At 33.8% G+C, this 19,258-nt stretch overlaps 2 protein-coding genes across 8 annotated transcripts; one reads left to right on the forward strand and one right to left on the reverse strand.

Annotated features, from left to right (window-relative positions):
- Positions 1 to 1,170: 1,170 nt before the first annotated feature.
- LOC128192621 (axonemal dynein light chain domain-containing protein 1-like) lies at positions 1,171 to 16,676 on the reverse strand. 7 transcript variants are annotated; one of them, XM_052865448.1, is made up of 31 exons: positions 16,579 to 16,676; positions 16,137 to 16,239; positions 15,634 to 15,806; positions 15,204 to 15,304; positions 14,880 to 14,988; positions 14,692 to 14,715; positions 13,519 to 13,604; positions 13,236 to 13,292; positions 12,540 to 12,648; positions 11,900 to 11,974; positions 11,500 to 11,594; positions 11,231 to 11,323; positions 11,003 to 11,069; positions 10,758 to 10,916; positions 10,219 to 10,487; positions 9,882 to 9,917; positions 9,535 to 9,549; positions 9,117 to 9,143; positions 7,666 to 7,747; positions 7,350 to 7,532; positions 6,896 to 6,947; positions 5,994 to 6,210; positions 5,563 to 5,589; positions 4,965 to 5,058; positions 4,328 to 4,518; positions 3,591 to 3,687; positions 3,072 to 3,260; positions 2,717 to 2,851; positions 2,523 to 2,609; positions 2,304 to 2,398; positions 1,171 to 1,972 (listed from the first exon to the last, which is right to left on the reverse strand). In XM_052865448.1, the coding sequence occupies exons 2-31, from the start codon at positions 16,231 to 16,233 to the stop codon at positions 1,672 to 1,674; spliced, it is 3,342 nt and encodes a 1,113-aa protein (XP_052721408.1). In that variant the 5' UTR covers positions 16,234 to 16,239; positions 16,579 to 16,676; the 3' UTR covers positions 1,171 to 1,671. The 7 variants fall into 7 exon arrangements, with proteins under 7 accessions (XP_052721408.1, XP_052721409.1, XP_052721414.1 ...); XM_052865449.1 differs by lacking the exon at positions 9,535 to 9,549; XM_052865454.1 differs by lacking the exon at positions 5,563 to 5,589 and having other exon boundaries at positions 6,051 to 6,210.
- On the forward strand, positions 16,669 to 19,176 carry LOC128192624 (surfeit locus protein 2-like). Its single transcript, XM_052865458.1, has 6 exons — positions 16,669 to 16,802; positions 17,007 to 17,164; positions 17,364 to 17,467; positions 17,978 to 18,106; positions 18,760 to 18,887; positions 19,096 to 19,176. Exons 1-6 carry the CDS (start codon positions 16,704 to 16,706, stop codon positions 19,135 to 19,137), a joined length of 660 nt encoding a protein of 219 aa, XP_052721418.1. The 5' UTR covers positions 16,669 to 16,703; the 3' UTR covers positions 19,138 to 19,176.
- Positions 19,177 to 19,258: the final 82 nt, after the last annotated feature.

The raw sequence follows: 19,258 nt of genomic DNA on the forward strand, positions 1-19,258 counted from the left end.
ATGATCAACATAATTTTCTTGTTTTTCCGTTTTATTTTTGGGAGTTGATTTTAATCAACTCTCCTATGCAGTCACTCTGGCAAACCGAAAGTGAAACAGTGTTTGGACTTAAGCACAAATCATCACCGCTGACAAGTCTTAGTTCTTGAATATAATAGAAAAATTCGATGTAATGTATGCTGAAGCATTGTTTTTCAAGGAAACTTATCCATAAACACTTTGAAAATAGTAAGATTTTATATAATACGAACAATTTAGATATTTATGTAGTCTCATGTATTCCTACGCCAGAGTTTAATATAGTCTCGTTCAACCAAAAGCTCGGCTGTCTCCGTAAATCTCCGACAAACAGAGAGGTTCTGAGCATCTGGTTGAACGAGACGTGAGTTCAATATCAATAGTGCTTGGATCCATACAATTTTTAGAATTGTTTCGATTACTAATACATAGTTTGAAATCTATCTTTAAATATTGCGCAACATGATTCATATGGGGTTTCTCTAAATTCTTGTCTGAAAAGTATAATTAATATTCATATTATAAAAAAGTGCGTAATTTAAATACAGACTAGAAACTTATTACCACGCAAGATAAGTTGATTTTAAAATAAATGATAATCGATAAAATCAACCCCCGTCAGTACTTCAGTACTTTGATTTTTCTATCTACGCTAGTGTGTTCGGTTCCGTTATTTCAAAGGAAACTTGTCAGAGGACTTCGACTTAAGGCAGTCGAGATTTTTTACTTATATTACTTGTATCAGTCTTACCCAACCAGGTTTTTTGTCCACCATACAATTGTGTGCTGTCCTATACATGTATGATATTCGATATGTGTTTGCTATACGCTTGGCATAAGCTAGAATAATCATCATCTTCTACAAACTACCAGAATTGTGTATTGTTATACACACCCATCTGAGGGATTTCTAACAAACCCCCATCTCCACTGTTGGGTCATTGGAACAACAACTCTATACCTTCACACATAAAATTCATTCAATTTTCCATGAGTTGGGTATTTTTGGATTTTTTTTATATCAGACATTATGAATGGGCATTGGAAACAATGTCACATATATACAAACTTTTGAACTGTTATGTTGTATAGTCACTTTTCAGCGAATGAATGACAAATACTAAAGGGTCACTCAGATAAAGGGAGAAATAATGCATGTTTTTTTTTTATTTATGAATCATCAATAGCACATCTCTCAGCAACAATAGACTTAAAACATATATCACAGATTTCAGTGGAATACTTCAAATAAATAAACAGATGTCAAGTGCATATTCAATAAATCTGTATAAAAAATACACTGAAATAGTGATCTCAATACAATACAATACTGACTGAACTTAAATATAATAAAACTTTCCTTAAAGTAAAGGGCATATTTCAAAGATCTGTACTAAAACTGTTGACAGTACAAATTTATACAATGTATAGTCATTACAAATTCATCAACAAAACTATGACCAGCAGTATTCATCCATATCAACAGTAACAAAAACAGTTTATTCAGCAGTTGGCAGTAAAGAAACCACAGACACAAGGGTACATGATCACTGATGTGTAGAAAGTACCTACTTCACCATATAAACATTTATATTCTGTTCTTACATTTAAATGTCATTTAAAGAATTATGGAATCACTATAAACATTTAGAGTTATTTGCCCTTCTTTGATTTTCCGGATTTGGAGCTGGCTTTAGAAGCCTGGGACTCTGGTCTCTTTTTCTCCTCCTTTTTTTCCGGAGATTTATCTTTTGCCCCGGACTCATCCCTGGGGGTAGTTGGGGTGGCAGGGACCTTAGCTGGGGTCTTGTCTCCAGCAGTGGAATCCTCATCTTGCTTCTCTAGTTTGGCCAATCGTTTTTCTAGTTCGCGGATTTTCTCGTTGGCCTCTGCGAGATCAGACTCAGCCATGGCAGCTCTATCCTCTGCTGCCTGTGCTCTCTGTTCTGTGCCTCTGCGAAAATTCACAACAATCAAAGAATTGTACACAAAATCAAACTGCTCTACACTCATTAAGTGAGCTATACATATATATTTGGTTAAAGTAATTAATTTTATTTTCAAATCGCCTCACATCAAGTCAGATACTGCTTATTGATAAATTTTATTGTCATTGAAAGGGGGAATAAATGAATTTTATGTTAGGACATGTATACGAAAAATGAGTATTTCCCCTTTGCAAATCTTGCAATAAATGTGAGAATTTTTAAAGCTTTGGTTCCATTTTTTCAGCTAATATTGATTACCGACAAGTTTCTGACTTCTATTTTACATTCTGTACTTACAGTAGCTGGTTCTGTAGGCTCTCAACAGCTGCCAGAGCTTCATAAGACTTCTGTGTATTGGGAGCATCAGGAATAAAGGTGGAGGATGCAGTGGGCTGAAATCAGGGGGGATAACAGGAATAATCTCATAACCTCAGCAAATGGTTTAATAATGAACAGAGAGAGAGAGAGAGAGAGAGAGAGAGAGAGAGAGAGAGAGAAAGAGAGAGAGAGATTTACCTTTGTTTCAACTGAATTAAGATTTTTCATATGAGTGTTTTCATCAAAGCCAATCACTTCAAGTTTCTCTTTACTTGTTTCTTTTTCCTGTAAGAAAAAAACCGACCATGATATGCCGGTATACACTAAGATATAAAGAACAAGGAGGTATCATGTAAACATGTATCGATATCAAGCTTGACCTCTGAACGAACCTTAGGTGGCACCAACTCAGGAGCTGGTTGTTTCTGCTCCTCTCCCTCTGTGGCTTCCCTGACTGGTGGTACCTCTTCCTCTGCTTTTTCTGTTTGATCGACTTGAGCTGAGTCTGATGGTGGAACTTCAGTTTTCTGACAGAAGAATGATCATATGTGTGATATTGGTGTCTATTTTTGTTCTTTTCACTTATGAGCTCTTTTCGCAACAATAATTTGAAATACATGTTAACTATAATCTTAAATCTCTACTCATGTTATTTTTGTAATCCAAAGGTGCTTTAGAAGAAAAATCTGAAATTGGATTCCTAGGGAAATTTCTCGATAAAAGGTGGGTGGTGGTGGTGTTGCTTACCTGCTCTGACCCTGGGGCTGAGGGCTGGAGTTTCTCTTTGTCGTGGAATGTGACCATTGGTTTTTCTGGGACAGGCTTTTTAGTGGGCTCATCCCCTGACACAGCGGTGGGGAACAGTGTCTCGACAGGGTCCCCCAACAGGTGGCAGGTCAGAAGCTTGGCCGTGTGGATCCAATCTAGACACTCAGACTACAGCAGTAATAGTAACATATATCAATAAGCCCACTTTTATCCTTCTCTTTAACTAATTAGCATAAGTTAACAAATTTGAAACAAGCTTTTATATGCATTACTGGTAAATTTTAAAGTATATTAGCATTTACTTTTATTAGTAGCATGTAGGAAACATTGCAATTTGGATTAAAAAATGAACACTGCTAAGACAAAAGAAAATTAATCTTTGGTTTCTCAGGCAAAAATTTCAAAATGCAGCAGAGAATTTTAAACTATCTATTCAAAAGATCTTTTCCCAGACAATCAATTCATGTTGTTGTTCAACAGCTGAGAAGAGTAATCTACCTTGAGTCGCTGGAGGTCCCTCAGTTCATGCTCTGCGTTGTCCTCCATGTTGTCGCGTCGAGCCTGTGTGTTGTCCATCACAACTCCACTACAACAGCTGTAAACAACACACAAAATCCATCAAAAATAGGATAGGGGATCATTCTGTACTTTGAATTTCTAACTATAGATTGATTTGTATACTACATGTACATGTACTTCAATTCTCACCAAACAAAGCAAACTAATTAAACTTATTTGAGTTTTAAAGTTGTGGGGAAAATGTATAGCTTATGGCAGTCTTGGCAGACCCTTCAATTTTGTTGCTTTGAAAGCTCTAAACTGTAAAGGATGATCATTCAATGACATGAAGTAAACAGGGGATATGTTAGAGAATGAAATGGTTACCTGTCAGACTCCAAGACATCTCTGATGTATTCCTCTAGTGATCTTAGATCACTGATCCCAAATAAGATATCACTAGAGTTTCTGATTGAGACAGACAGAACAAAAAGACAAAGGAAAAGAGAAAGTAAGACAGAAGGAAGAAAAAGAGACAGAAACTTCCATTTCTAAATAATGTTCATTATGTAGACAGTTAGGAAAATGTGTGATTAAATAAATCAGCTACATGAGAGAACATTGAAACTGCTGAGATGATAAGATGAAAAACGTGGTCAAATCATGTTAAATCTGAGATGAACTTGTCTGATGCATGTTTTAAAATTCAAACAAAGTTTTATGATGTTCAGACTTACAGAGCTACATAGTTTGTGAATTGCTGGAGTTGTTCGAACAGCATCTTGACATTGGAGTGTAGCTGTCCCAGGGTCAGGCTGTTCAGAAGGACCATATCCGCGGCCTCCTTGGAGTTGCCCTCGTGATCCGGGGCCAATCTCAGCAGCATCTGTACCATCCACTGGACCATCTGGGAGTGGAGCGTCGACACCTGAACAAAGACAACAACAGTCAGGATTGTCAGTCATGACAGAATACAATCAATAAATAGTCCCCTTGACCACCTGAAAGTAAATTGCCTACCCCTACACAAAGTCAACGGTCAAGTATCTTATATTAAAAAAATTGTGACCTAACAGCATAGCGCTATGGGTTAGAGTGTTAACTATGAATCTGTAAGTCATGAGTTCAAATCTCACTGGGGCTTTTACTATTATTATTTTTTTTCCAAAAATTTGTTAAACATAGCTTTTGGTCAAATATATTGTAAAATTTTAAAATTCTAAGCCAGTGAAAGTATATTGATTATCAAGTACTTTTATCCACATTAATTTCGACAAGTGTCCTGTACCACTTTAAATAAAATGCTGAATCCCTGCAAATAGTTTGATCTGACTTTAAGATATTCTTGCTGAGTAAAACATTTATGATATCTACCTGTTCCACTAGCCTGCCATCTTCACTGTCAATAGCGTTACTGGCTGTAGTGGCCCACTTCTGGACCTTCCTTACTGTGTCCATGACATCAATCCTATAGGTCAAGGTCATATGATGAATTTTGACATTTATGATGCAAACAATCTATGCTTATACATGTATTAGCCTTTTTTTGTTCAGCATCAATGAATTGTGAATTAATTACAATAAATTTTAAAAGTATTATATGTATATATTATTTGCAAGTTGTAAAGAATGAAAGCAGGTTTATTGATTCTTGATTAGTCAAGACAGAAAAGTGAGATCAAAGCCACACAGTAGTGAAGATTAGTGAAATTTAAGTGGAGCAGCGCATGGTAACAGCTAATGTAGACTTGACTTTGGGTCTTTGGAGTCCAGCATCCCGAGGTATCTTCTGATCAAAGATGGGAACTGGTTTTCAATTTATGGTAATAGGGAATGGTTATAAAAGAACAAATAAAGGACAGTTTAACTTTTCCACAGTACAATTCAGGGAAGTTTACTGTAACAATTGAATACATGTTAATTTTGGGGGAATAGACTAGGGGCAACACAGTAGTGGGATCTTATACTCTACCTCCTGTCGTCAAGGAAAGTGACCGATCTATTAACATCAAAAAGCGCATGTAGGTTAGTGCAAAACATCTAATCTCCGTGAATGATGTATATAACTTCTCTAACCAAGTTAACAAAATGTTTAACTACTTCACAATTCGATATGCATAATTAAAGTTTATGAGAAGAAGAGATGCAAATTGAAGCTGTAATTGTTAATGGTGGCCCTTGCAACATGCCATACATGTGTTGCGTATATCAACTGCTGCAAACAGTGAGTAGGTCTGATACACAGTGAATGATATAGAAGTGGAGCTGTGCATGTGAGTCTTTCACCCAGAGTACAGGTTAGGAATACAGTCAGTGCTCATCTGGTTAGATATTCAAGTAGGTATAGCTGACAGCATGCCCAAGTTTAAGACTATCGTGGCAACCTCAGGTTACCATGACTACCTAATGTGTGGTTTTGACTCAATCCTTTCTTCCTCCTTTTGGGTGGAGCCTACGTACTGCACCGCCTCGTCGATGCCAGTCATCCATTCCTCCATCAGGTTCAGGAGGCCGATCCACTCATTGTCGTTGATGAGCTGGGTTCCATTCAGTGCGGCAGCAATCTTCATGTCCCAGGTCTCCAGACCATGCATCAAGTGGATGGCGTGTGGAGCAACCCCTAAATAAAGATTACCGGGTAGTTATAAAGTTTAAATAAAAAATTTTGGTAATTAAAATCAGTGTAGCTCTAACCATTAATTTTATTGTGTTAGATAAAATCATTATGAATTTATCTTGTATTAAAATGAAGTTATTGGTATACCCCCAAAAACATTTTCAAGCCTTTCTTTAATTTTTTTCATGAAAATTTTAATCGAAACATTTGGAATTCAAAAGCTGGAAAATAAACAAACAACAAATCAGAAAAAGTAATAATGAAACCATAATCTGAAACACAATAAAAAGAAACCAACAACAGTGTGGTAGACAGAAAGTAAACGAGCTTTACCTACAGGTAAATAGAAACCTTCTCCAATTTACAATCCATTCAGGTTCAATAAAACCTAGGACACAGGTTTGTTACATTTATTAGAAATAACCTGGCAATGACGCCTCATGATAACCAGAAACCCAAAACAGTAAATGTACTGAATGTATTCAGCACCAAAACAAAGGGAAGAAAGATGTTTTAATGATAAGTTTCTAATGGCCAATACAGAGGTTTAATTTGTCATTATGGAGCCGTTCATTGGCAAAAAATTATCTGCACACGTTATATGAAAATGGTATGTGTGTGCAATACATAAGGCAGCATTTTACAAGTTTCCAGTCAAATTCAGACTGCAAAAGTTAACATAGCTTACCATTTTCTCCAGTGATCCTGTTGCTAAATTGTTTCAGCAATTCCTCTACTTCCTGTTGAAGATTAAAATATCTATTAAGAGAATATGCTAAGAAAACACCATTATTTCCCTTATCAGGTAGATATATATGTAAACTAAAACAGAACACTCTTATGATTAGACAGTGTACTGAATAATATCAAATAAATTTAGACAGTCTTCAATTAAAATGAACATCGATATTGTAAACAACCACGTAAATCCTTGTTGGATTAATCAGAAGAAATGGTAGAAATGCATGATGAAGATACTAATTTCTATACTCAAGGAATTCAATATAATTTATATCAGAAAACTGATCCATTCCAACAGCAATAATGTCACTTGATAAAGCAACATGTATATACTAGAGTGCATGGAAGATCTGATTGTATGGAGCATTAAAGTGATTGTGTGGATGATGGATGTGACTTGCCTCATTGAGGGTCATCATCCCCTCCTGGTCGGGGTGACTGTTGGCCCCCTCCTTCCTGTGCCGGCTGAAAACTTTGAGGGCATTGTCTGTCCACCCATCCATCTGTTGACGGATGATTGACAGCTTCTCCTGACCATTCAGAAGGGTGTCTCCACCAAACTTCTCCGCCTCCTTACCAAGCACCTGTCACAAAATGAAAACAAGTCTTTCATTAGAAGTTGAGATACACAAGAAAGAAGAAGAGTTGGGATGGGCTACTGTAATAAGCATTATTTGTAAACAAAACTTAAAACAAGAGCAAATATACATTACTCACCTCCTCCCAATTTCTCACATCTTCCAGAAACAATCTCAGTGTTGCTTCATCCGGCGACTTCTGAAAATGTCCTTCTTTTGTACTACAAAACAACAGTTACAACCAGCATTAAACACACATCTTCGTTGACATGGACACATCCTTCATTGTACAGTTTATCTTTGACAGAGTAAAACTAATTCCAATGTTAATTGACAAAATAGTCAGTGGCATAAAAATGATGATTCAAGTTAACTCTTTCAAATAATCAAAACAAGATCCCAAAAATGTCTGCTTTCTATACTACACTTTGCTACTTTAAAACTAAACCTCTAGTAACCATTGTTGTGCTTTTATCACAGTTGCTGTTTGCATGCAGTTAAGGCAATCCAGTGCAATCCAAGTTTTTTTTAATTATGTTCATGCAGGTCATAGCTGTCTCATTGTTTTTGTATTTTGTTTGTTATCTTTACATGCAAAATGATAAAAAAACCTATCAAAATGGACAGACAGATCAAACTGGAACATCATCACAGAGTTCTGTAAACCATTCTTTATTCGCATCAATTCTACGTTTTGACTACTTTAAAAAATAAACCAAAACAGATATCTTAATTAAACAGAAGTGCCATCAGAAAATTGGTTTCCAGTATAAGAAATGTTGGTAATGTAAGGTTTTTACAGATCTTTTAATTGGAGTAATTTTACGCAAATAAAATTTGGTTTACAGTATATTATATTCTCAAGTCTTGTACAAAAATGTAATACACATGTAACACTCTATTATTTTGTGTCTAAAAACTTAAACTTATTACAAATATTACAGACAAAAAACCATTTTAAAAAATATCAGCAAAAATATTAGGAATTGTAATTGGAAACTGTACGATTTTTCTATTAAACTTTTTTTTAAAGATTGGAGAATGTAAACTTTTCCCATTTTTATTAAATGTTAGACAATAAATCATAATTATCAAAATATGTTAATAAAAGTTTGGAAAGAAAAATAAAAAGAATCTGAAGTATAAATCAAGAAAAGTAGTTTAAAACTACTGTTATTAATGCTGAGGTAATAATCAAAGGCTTAGGTGTATATAGAATTTGATGTTAAAAGAACAGTCAAAGTAATTCTATGTCTTAACTGAATAAAGATTTGTTAATATATGGGTCTTTTAAATATTTTTCTTCTTTGTGGTTTTATAATAATAATAATAAAGTCTTTTATTTATACAGTATAGCACAATTGGTAACAAAGTACCATAATGCCGCGTGTATAACACACACTAGTTTACTTTCTGGTCCTTTTGTTTTCCGGAAGTCTAATTTAGATTTGTAAATTAATGCATGATTTCAACTAATCTATGTATGAACTTAATTACAAAAAACAAAATAAAACATTTGATTTAATTTCACTGGACCATAACAAATAAAGCTTGATCACAAAATCCCACGAGTCATGCCATTACACTTACTACTCCAGGCCTCTACTATGGAGCAACCTTAATCAAAGTTCAAAAACTTCATTAATTAAATTCAGTCCATGCAAATGTTGGCTTAACCATGCATGAATGCATGACATGAAAATGCTGTTAATTAATGCTTCTTTGATTTTTACTTTGATATCATATTTTCCCAAATTAAATCTATATACATGTAATGTTTTGATGTGAACTGGAAAAAAACAAAAAACATTAAACCTTAAATAGAAGAGAAAATCCCATAACCACAGAGCAATTATTCTAAACTATAACGATGAAATGTTTCTAAGATCTGACATTTTAAAACGTTCAAAAGATCTAGCATTATTTCAAGAGAAGCGGCGATCTATGAAGATGAGATGATGATTTGATGATGACAGGGTGACCATATGATCCCTCAAACACAGCTTACCTCTGCCTTATTTTTCTATAATAATTAAATCAAGTCAAAATCATTAATCCCCAGCTCTTCAAAACCTTCTTATACTTATAAATGTTAAATACTGTTAAATTCTTTTTCATTGTTAACAAAAGCATGCAAAACAGATTTTTTATGATAAACAAGTTATTACAAAAAGCTGTAACTGAACAATTTAGAGTTTCTGTATGTGTTCTAAGAACACAGACCATAATGTAATTAGAAACATAAATCAATTTAGTAAAGATACATCTTCTCCTTCCCTCCCAAACAAAACATTGAAAATATAACATGGAACAGGTGTTAAATATACATTGACGCTTATTGTACATATAGTTTACCTCAGCGTACTTATACTAGCATTCTCATCCACGTCACTGAAATTCATATTGTCATTTAAATTGCAGCAATAAAATGCATTCCCTAGTAATTCAAGATAGTTTCATGCTGATAAACAAATATTTCCCCCTGCCAATGGTGAACATTTCATGTTAAGATTTAAGGTGAACAAACCACCATATATTGTGCCAAGTTCAGATACAGTGCACAGCTAGTATTTGATTTAAAGGTGCCCTTGTAAGTTGTAACAAATCAATTTTCATCCAAACAGTAATAGAATTTTGTAAGATTTTATACTCTGAACAGCGAAATGTGATTCTAGTAGTCAAAGTAACTCACAAGCAAATTTTGCGGATCTCATTCATCCATTTTTGAATGCTTCCTTTTAGGGAGCTGATGTTGACTTTCATTTCCTCCTCGCGGGTTTTCAGTATGATGTTGAACTCCTCCACTAGGTCGCGCCACTTCTCTACGTGGGTCTGGAGGTTGGTCAGGAGCTCCGTGTCCTTGTCACTCAGGAGGATGGTAAAGTGAGTGGCCAGTTTGGCCCACGATTTTTCACTTACATGGAGCTTCTTAGCTGTAGTCAAATTGGCCTCTTCCGTTACCTGATGAAAGACAATTATTATTTTCTTTGTTTTTTCATTCATACATAAAAATTATAATAAACACATATCATATCAACCATCTTTTTGCTAAAAAAAAAAAACAAGAACCAAAAAAATTGGATACTAATTACAGAAAATATTTATCCTTCTTACTGAATGAATTGTTAAAAAATTGCTTGTTGCTTCATTCCTTTTTATAGATACCATTGGCATCTATATAAATATTTGTTTATTTTATTTGTTTCCATCCACCCCTCCCCCAATACACACCTTCAGGGCCAGACTGTAGGCGGCATTGCTCCAGAGCTCTCTCTCCTCAGTCAGTAGATGGACTGAAGTCTCCAGTCTCTTCCTCTGGAGCTCATACAGATCGTGGTACTCAGCCAGAAGGCTGGCATTCTTCTGGGCCTCAGAGAGAGCAGTTTTCAGCTGTAAATGAATAGATTTAAGATTAAAGTGAAATTAGTTTGATTTAGAACAATCAAGACAACTAAAGGGCAATAACTCCTACTCACGTCTTCCTGAGCTTGCTGAGCTTCTTTTGTCACTTTTTTGTCATGTTCCTTTACAGCAGAAAGCTCACTGAAATATTCAAGTAACATTAGGTTTTGATAGCTTCATTCTGTTGCCTTTTACTTGTATTGTTTGCATTATCTGATTTCCAGAAATATTGTACGTCTATTAGGAACAGAATTAAAGGGGAATAACTCCCTCTTCTTTAGACCTTATGGCTACTGATTTACCTGGTCAGTATTCCAATGGTGCCTTTGAATCTCATCAGCTCCTCCGTGAGTCGTCTGTCCAGGGCCCTCTGAGCCATGACCTCCTCATGTAAACTAAAGGAAAAGAAAATGATCATGTTGCAAAACACAGTTGAAAAAAAAATATAAATAGGTAGCATTTCAGAATAAAAAAAACCAACAGCATGATTCATTTAATTAGAGTCTATATATATAGTTAATGGGCACAATAACTATCTTGAGTTATTCAGCAGCATCGTTTAGTTGCATACCTCTTGATCTGTTGAGGGACTTTGTTCAGTAGGTCGCTGTACTTATGGCGGAGATTGGCCAGCAGTTCCCCCCTCTCCACACACTCTATGCTAACCTGCAAACACACAAAACAGTTCTTATGTTAATACGATTTGGAATTTTTAATTTTTGGTTTACATAGAGAATAATGCTTACCTGAACTTAGTATCAAATTTGCAATGGATTCTTCTTTATAACAAAATTTAACCTTTAAAGTGTTCATTTACCAAACTGTAAAATGTATATACATGTATAAAAAATAGGCATTTCATTATAAAATGTACTAGTAAACCTTAATAAATAACTGCTGTTAGTTTATCATTTTTTAAATACATGTAAATAGAGCAACAGACTTGTTTTATGAACATTGGCAACTCTTACCTGTCGGATGACTTCATGAAAGACTGTGTTGTAAATGTTCTGTTCTTTCTTTATCAACTCCAGCAAATTGTGCATCTGTCAGATATTGTAATATATTTCATAATTTAATAATCAAGGCAAAAGGTCTGAACAATGATTTTTTACTATCAACCATTGTAAACGGAAGATTGTCAATTTGATTACATCATAATTGATTGAAAATGTGTAAAACAACATATAGATTTAAAAACGAAGGTACTAAGTGACCTTTTAGTGCAACATGCATGTAGTACTTTATTTGTCTGCCTAATACAAAAATAAAATATTATTTGAATAACTTTAATCATGCAACTTTATTGTGAAATGAACAACCGATACAATCAAATTAATTTATATAGTCTTCCATATTTTCAGTGTCAACAATTTGCATACGAGAAAACATGCAGTACACATGTACAGTACCAGATTTACCTAATGGATAATATTCTCTGTTAGACCCTTTAATTCAAATGAACATGATTTTCACTGAACTAAACATTTCTAACAAATACAAATTACAGGCCTTTTGTTCTTTAAGAGAACAATGAAGTTGTCTTGTAAAACTGAATAATACAAACGCAGCCTTTTGTTCATGTGAACGGATGAGGCTGGTGGTTCTCACCTGTGTGGGTCCCTTGATCTCGGCGTCCGTATCATACACCCCCGCCTTGTCCAACATATCATCCATTGTCTTCTTCAGCTGCACCACCTCAAATCGACTGGCAGGTTTCCTAAAACATTTCAAGCAAAATATTAATTACAGCTACACTCCAATTCAGCAATTCTGTTTCTGCCATTTCTTGACAAAGAATCTATCTTTTTATTATGGTACGAGATGTTGATGAAAACAAAATCAACGCTCTTTCCTGCCCTTGATTCTAAACTGAAATAAAAAGATGTCAGTTAAAGAGTTCTGATTCCTAATGTTCAGCTTTGATTCATGGGTTTTTCTGTAATTTAATATCAATCTTGTACAAAACTGTGCATCCCTGAGCAATTATTGATTACAATCCTTGTCTCAGTTATAACTCAATTTGCTTAATAATAAAAAAAATATCCAATGAAAAACTTCAACCACAACTTACTTGCAGGAATTGCAGACTGGCTTACTTGTTATACGTAAAGGTAGGAATATTCTATAGCTTAATCTCTCTCTCTCTCTCTCTCTCTCTCTCTCTCTCTCTCTCTCTCTCTCTCTCTCTCTTTTATTGAGTTATCTGCTTTTTTATGCATAGATTAAATTGTATAAGATGCAGAATTACATGTAATCAAACTATCATACTACTTATGTTTGAGAAATGCAGGATAAAAAACTTACATGGAGGGAAACACAACAAGATGCTTTTCATGGTCTTCAACTTGGTTACTGTATTTACTAAAAAAGATATCATAACATAACATGATTTGTTTTTTCCCCAATAATTTGTTAATGCTTTCAAATGCTTTGATAGATTCAAATTTAAATGTGTACAAAAAATACTCAAAAGTGGTATGAATTTAAAATTTTAAAGTTATTTCCAACTTATTTGGACATAACTGTGATTGTTGTACAATGTAGATAAAGAACTTTAAAGAATTTCAGCTTTTTTATATACACTTACTCCTCATGAAATTCAATACCCATGACCCCTTTGTTTTTGACAATGTGATATTCTTCTGGAATCAAGGTGTCTGGGAGCTCCAAAGGCTGAAAATAAGGATTGCAAATGGGTCTCAGAGGTTTCTTCAACTCCATAAAGTATATTAAAAAATTGACAGTATTGATGGACTAGATCCTGTTTACTGTGGTTTTTACTGTGTCTTCAACATTGTCTCTATCTTAATTGATGCTTTAACTATTGACCTTAAAAAGGGACCTTTAACCCTACATGTAGCTTACATCATAGAGTAGTGTACATTTATTAACTTTTGCATGAAAAAGTACCGTACTTGATCAATATCAAAATAGGACTATGTATGTGTCATCATAATTGTACAACTAGTCAACTATTCAGCATTTAATACTTCCTTTGCTTCTTTTGTATTATTAGCTTTAATGTAAAAATTGAAGAAACTTTTTATGTCTTTTGTTCAATAAGTACTGTTCAATATGAAAAAAAAATTCCGCAGCGATATCATATATATAAACAAGCTATAGTTAGTGACTTATAGGAATTGATCTTTATATCAGAAAAAAACATACATTATACCCTTTCCCACAAAATGCAAAGTTAATAGGACCAAAACACGATTTGAGATTACATTTTTTATATGTATAAATTGGTTTACTTCATCGTTTTGAATAAGTGACCAAAATTTGAATGTTGGAAGTCAAGTTATAAGAGAAATACAGAGGTAAGGATTTATAGTAATGTACATTTGTAAATAAAGCTTGAGTCTAATATTTGTTTACAAAAAATGTAAATAAAGAATCATCATTCCCTTGATGAAATGACCAGTGGCAAACAAGATACCGGGATAAACAATAACAAGACTTGAGCTTTGTTTACAAAACAAAGAATTTCAAACTCTGTATCTTGGTTGTAACTAAATAATTGACTTTCAAATTTTGAAGAAGCATTAAAAATACATATGTTAACCATTCTAAACATTAATCAAGGGAAAAAAATTGAAAATTTTGACCTCAAATCATGTCTAGGTCCCTTTAATATAAAACAATGCTGGTTTTTACTTTTAGTGAATGCAAAACTCTCCATGATTCAGATGGAACAATCAAACAACTGACATTTTTATCTTGTTCACTCTAAATATTCTGATTAATTGCATGTAATTACTTTATCATCCTTTCCTGCTGGTCTCTGAGGAAACAATTTTTTAATCATCAAATCACTATATTGTACATATCATTTCCAAGAAAGAATTAATTTGAGTGCATAAATTTGCTGTGATGCATTACCGGTACTTTAAATATCATAATGATATTTGTCAAAAATTTAACTGTTAAAATATAGCGAGAACTGACCTTCCTCTGTTTGTCCAGGGCCTCTTTTCTGGCAAAACTCTTGTCCAGTTTGTCTGGCCGCTCCAGCTTCTTCTCAGGGAGAGGGACATCGTAGAGGAAGGATATATCACTAAAAGAAAAAAATAATGTTATTCCCTACAGTATAAATCTAAAAAATCAAGTGAACACCATTGACAAACATTGATAAATAGGGATCGAGTTATGTTAATCATCTTTTCTCTACAAAACTGCTCATACATGTGTGTATACATGAATACATACATGTAATGTGTTAAGTTTGTTCCTGTGTATTATATAAAAGGAGTAAAAGTAAAGAGATATTACCTTCCAGCTCCACAAATACATGGTGTGTTTTCTGTGAGGTGCTTAAACCTTTCCCTTCTTTTGTGACTCCATAAATTGGATGGTGGAGCTCTAGAAGGCACCTAGGAATAGACCAAAATAAATCCAGGTGAAGAAAAGATCAACCCAACCTTTTCTTGCAGTTTGTGTTCGGGTACTGTAAACAGCTTTAATTTGTGACAATTTTATTTTGCGATTTACTGGAGATAAAGTATTATAAAATGACTAATTTTCACACACAAGATATAGATCATCCAAAAAATATATACCCATGATATTTGAGGACTGGCTTGTGGTGAGAAATATTTGCAAAGACAGGGCTCTCACAAAACTCCCAAAGATTAATTGCACGCAAATAAATGTTAGATTACATTAGATATACTGATATTCAAACAATTGATTTATGACTCACTGTAGTAACATTCAGATTCCTGTTCCTGGTTGGGGGTCCTAGTTGTTCTCTGACTGGAGGGGGTTGAGTCAGTGCAAATAAAACATCCTCAGGGATGAAATCACTCTGTAGTGAAGTAGGGAGAGGCTTCCTCTTGTCCAGAGCATTGCCACTGTTCCTGAGCTCTGGTAAAGCTATTGACACAAATATTTAGAATTAATAGAAAAGATACAATTTCATGACATCTTGTGATCTATAATGTAAGTACACAAATCAATAACTTTCTTGATCGTTAAGGCACAAGTAAAGCTTGGTGTAAATTATTAACTTACAATAATCAAGATTTTGTTTTCAAATCTGTTCTTTAAGAGTAATTGATAATATTGTTGTAATGTTACAAACACATAAAACTAAGCCTTAACTTTAATATACATGCATCATTAGCATTATCATTAAAATTGCAAATCTGAGATGCAGCATAAATGTCCATGTAAGAATTCTATGAATTATACATATAATATTACCATTTTTGCCATCAGAGGAAACCAGAGCTTTTCTATCTTGCTGTCTTGGGGATCCAAGAGACTGGCTAGGTTGCTGTGTTGCTACTGCAGTGCTCATTATTATCTGAAAGTTTTATATGAAAATTCAAAAGACTGCATTCATTCACTTTGAACAACACGAAGATATGAAACATAATCAAAATGCCCAGATGGAATAAATGTAATACATTCGTCAATATAGATATATTGCAGTATATGTCAAAAGATATTTTGAATCTAATGATAAAAAACAATACAAAACACACGGTATAAGAATATCATACACCAGGTTGGCTTTCGATCTATAGGCCTTGTTCGATACCCATTCTTTTATTAAAATAAAAGGTTTACTATTTTTCTATGAATTTCAACAATAAAACTTGGATTGTATAAAGAGGAAAAACTATGAATGAAGTAGAAATACCTATGCTAAGAGGAAATATGTAGAAAATAAATCAGCAGAACCTATCGCCTTCGGTAGGCGCCATCTTAATTTACACTTGTTGTCAAGGTAGGAGGAAGCGGAAGCACAAATGTAAAACATAAATAATGGCGGCTTCATTAACCTCACATGTTTCTCTGTCGAAAGAATTAAAAAAGCTTTTAAAGCAATATCCCAATTTAGCAGTTATGAATGAGAAGCCAAGGGTAAGAATTTATTTTCATTAGATATAAATTTTGAAGTAGATGAAGTAAATTCACATTTTTCGATGCTAATCTATTTAATTTATGTGTGTGCTCGAATTTCCTCTAATTTTTATTGTTTATATCACTGTTTATGTTTATGCCAAAACCACAAACTTCATGTTATGTTGCTTTTTCTGAGTAGTATTGGTTTTCTGGCGTTTACAGGTTAAGTGTTCATTATCAGGCCACGAGATGCCATGTCAAGTTGAAGCAATCCAGAACTACATCAAAGGCAAAAAATTCCAAAAGCTGCTTGCCCAGAACCAGTACAATTATGACAAATTTAAAGAACACATAGTGCCCAGTACAAAGAAAGGCAGAGAGTATGTAAAAAAATGTCACATTTTATAAAATATAAGTTATGAATGTACTAGTATCAAGGTTCCTGAACAGGTTGGGACCGATATAGCACAAATGGGATATACCGGTAATAGCCTGTTGGGGATATAATAGCCCAAATGGGATATAAATTTAAAGTGCAATAAATGAAAATGTTTGATTTTGAAATTTTTGATATTGCAGACATCAGCTGTTTTGTTTACTTACACTGAGGCATATAAACAAAAATCCTGAGCACATCAAAAGACACATAGAGGGACGCAGATTTAAAAAAGCTTACGCAAGATGTAAGAAAAGTTTGAACTACCTTTCCTGTTTACCTCACTTTTAATGAAAATTGCAGACCCCCTTAAAATTGTTTTATTTTCCTTCTCTTGAATCAGTGTTTGATTTGAAGGTTGGAAAATTAATTTGTTTTAAATAATGTATTTTATTTAAAGAAAAAAAACTATGATTGTATGAGAAAAAGTGTAAAACAGAACTCATTTTAAACTTGATGATCAGGCTTGATGGTCAATAAACATCAGATCTGCCTTAAACTTTGACATATAATAATTTTGGCCATAAAGTACATGCAGCATTTAGTAAGGAAATATTTAAGTATTTTAGCTTTAAATTTTTGAGCATTTTCATTTCTTCAAAGCTTTAGCTTTAAATTTTTGAGCATTTTCATTTCTTCAAAGCTCTTCATCTAAAGGAGGTAAATAAAGCTTTAAAAAAGGCACTGATCATCAAGCCCTCTTAAAGTAGTAAACTAAAAAAGATATAACATTGTATTTTCATAAACTTAATATCAGGGGAAGAATGTCAGAGAACCGGTGAGAAGTTTCAGCCCATTGGAGGAAAAAAGAAAAATTATGACATGGAGGATTCAAATGAAGATGAGACAGGAAGTGATGTTGACAGTCTCAGTGACCTATATCCAGGTAGTAGGACTGTTTAATAAAGTACAAAATTAATATAGTCTGAGTGTGGGATTCTGTGTATGTTATATTAGTGACCGATATCCAGGTAGTTGACTGTTTATCCAGGTACAAATGTAATCGGAGGGGATGATGTTGTGTATGTTACACCTGTAATCTATACAGGTGCCAGTAGCCATTGGTACTCAATGTGTATTTATATAAAAGAAATCCAAGGAAGGGGGAATCATTGGCCTTTATCTAGGTAGTCAAGAGGTAATCATCTTGGATGAAATGTATGTTCATTCAGTATCTTATTCGGGTATTCAGTTACCAGTCATTAGAGTCCAAGATCCATGATAGGTTTGAAATACATGTACACATTTTCACCATCAGTCAGTTACGGTAGTTTTGTTAGAGAAAATTTACTATTGAATTTTTTTTTCAATTTTGTCCAGATTTGATTACATGCATGTGTAGAAAAAGAATGACTTGGTTCATTTTAAACTGACATTCAGTACATGTAGTTAGTGCGAAATTTTGGGAAAGTTCGTGATGTAAAACTCCTTTAACAATATAGGGCTTATTGTAAGATATAAATTTCCATCCTTCAACTTACCTCAGTAACTCTATTTCCATTCGTTAAATTCCCTTGGTAACACTTTTTCATATTACAGCAGGTAATCCAGAGGAGGAGGAAGAAGATAGTGCCCCAGATTATGAATCCGAAGAAATGGAAGAAAACAAAGAAGAAATTGACCCAGCACAGAATCATACTCAAGGGGAGAAAAGGAAACAAGTGGAGGTAAGGAATCTTGTGCAGAGCAGTTGAACAAGCTGCTGTATTACAAATGAGTCCATTCCGCCTAAATACAAGTTTTGCTTACTGTGATAATATTTTATATTTCAGAAAATTGTTGTTATGTTTATGAGTAGCCTTTAATTTCCTTACCTAAGGAATCCATACCACTCATTTTGTTAATCAATCATGTAATATCTCTTAATATTTACAGGGAAAGAAAAAGAAAAAGAATACAAAAAAGAAAAAGTCTTGACACTCTGTTTTATCTATTATAAAATGATAAAGAAATAAAGTTTCTTGTTTATTTATTATTGGTCATGTGCATATTTAAAGACGTTTAAATAACGGGGGGAGTTAAGGCTTTTTTGTATTTT

Source organism: Crassostrea angulata, chromosome 7 (assembly GCF_025612915.1).
Source record: "Crassostrea angulata isolate pt1a10 chromosome 7, ASM2561291v2, whole genome shotgun sequence".
NCBI lineage: Eukaryota > Metazoa > Mollusca > Bivalvia > Ostreida > Ostreidae > Magallana > Magallana angulata.

What these genes read in the sequence shown, in the direction of transcription:
- LOC128192621 (XM_052865448.1), bottom strand. Translation starts at nt 16,233, where the DNA reads ATGAGCACTGCAGTAGCAACACAGCAACCTAGCCAGTCTCTTGGATCC. An exon ending in GGTATTGAATTTCATGAGGA is followed by an intron (nt 13,293 to 13,518) that starts GTAAGTGTATAT and finishes TATCTTTTTTAG; the next exon opens with TAAATACAGTAACCAAGTTG. An exon ending in GGGACCTCCAGCGACTCAAG is followed by an intron (nt 3,261 to 3,590) that starts GTAGATTACTCT and finishes TTACTGCTGTAG; the next exon opens with TCTGAGTGTCTAGATTGGAT.
- LOC128192624 (XM_052865458.1), top strand. Translation starts at nt 16,704, where the DNA reads ATGGCGGCTTCATTAACCTCACATGTTTCTCTGTCGAAAGAATTAAAA. An exon ending in TCTCAGTGACCTATATCCAG is followed by an intron (nt 18,107 to 18,759) that starts GTAGTAGGACTG and finishes TTCATATTACAG; the next exon opens with CAGGTAATCCAGAGGAGGAG. An exon ending in AGAAAAGGAAACAAGTGGAG is followed by an intron (nt 18,888 to 19,095) that starts GTAAGGAATCTT and finishes TAATATTTACAG; the next exon opens with GGAAAGAAAAAGAAAAAGAA.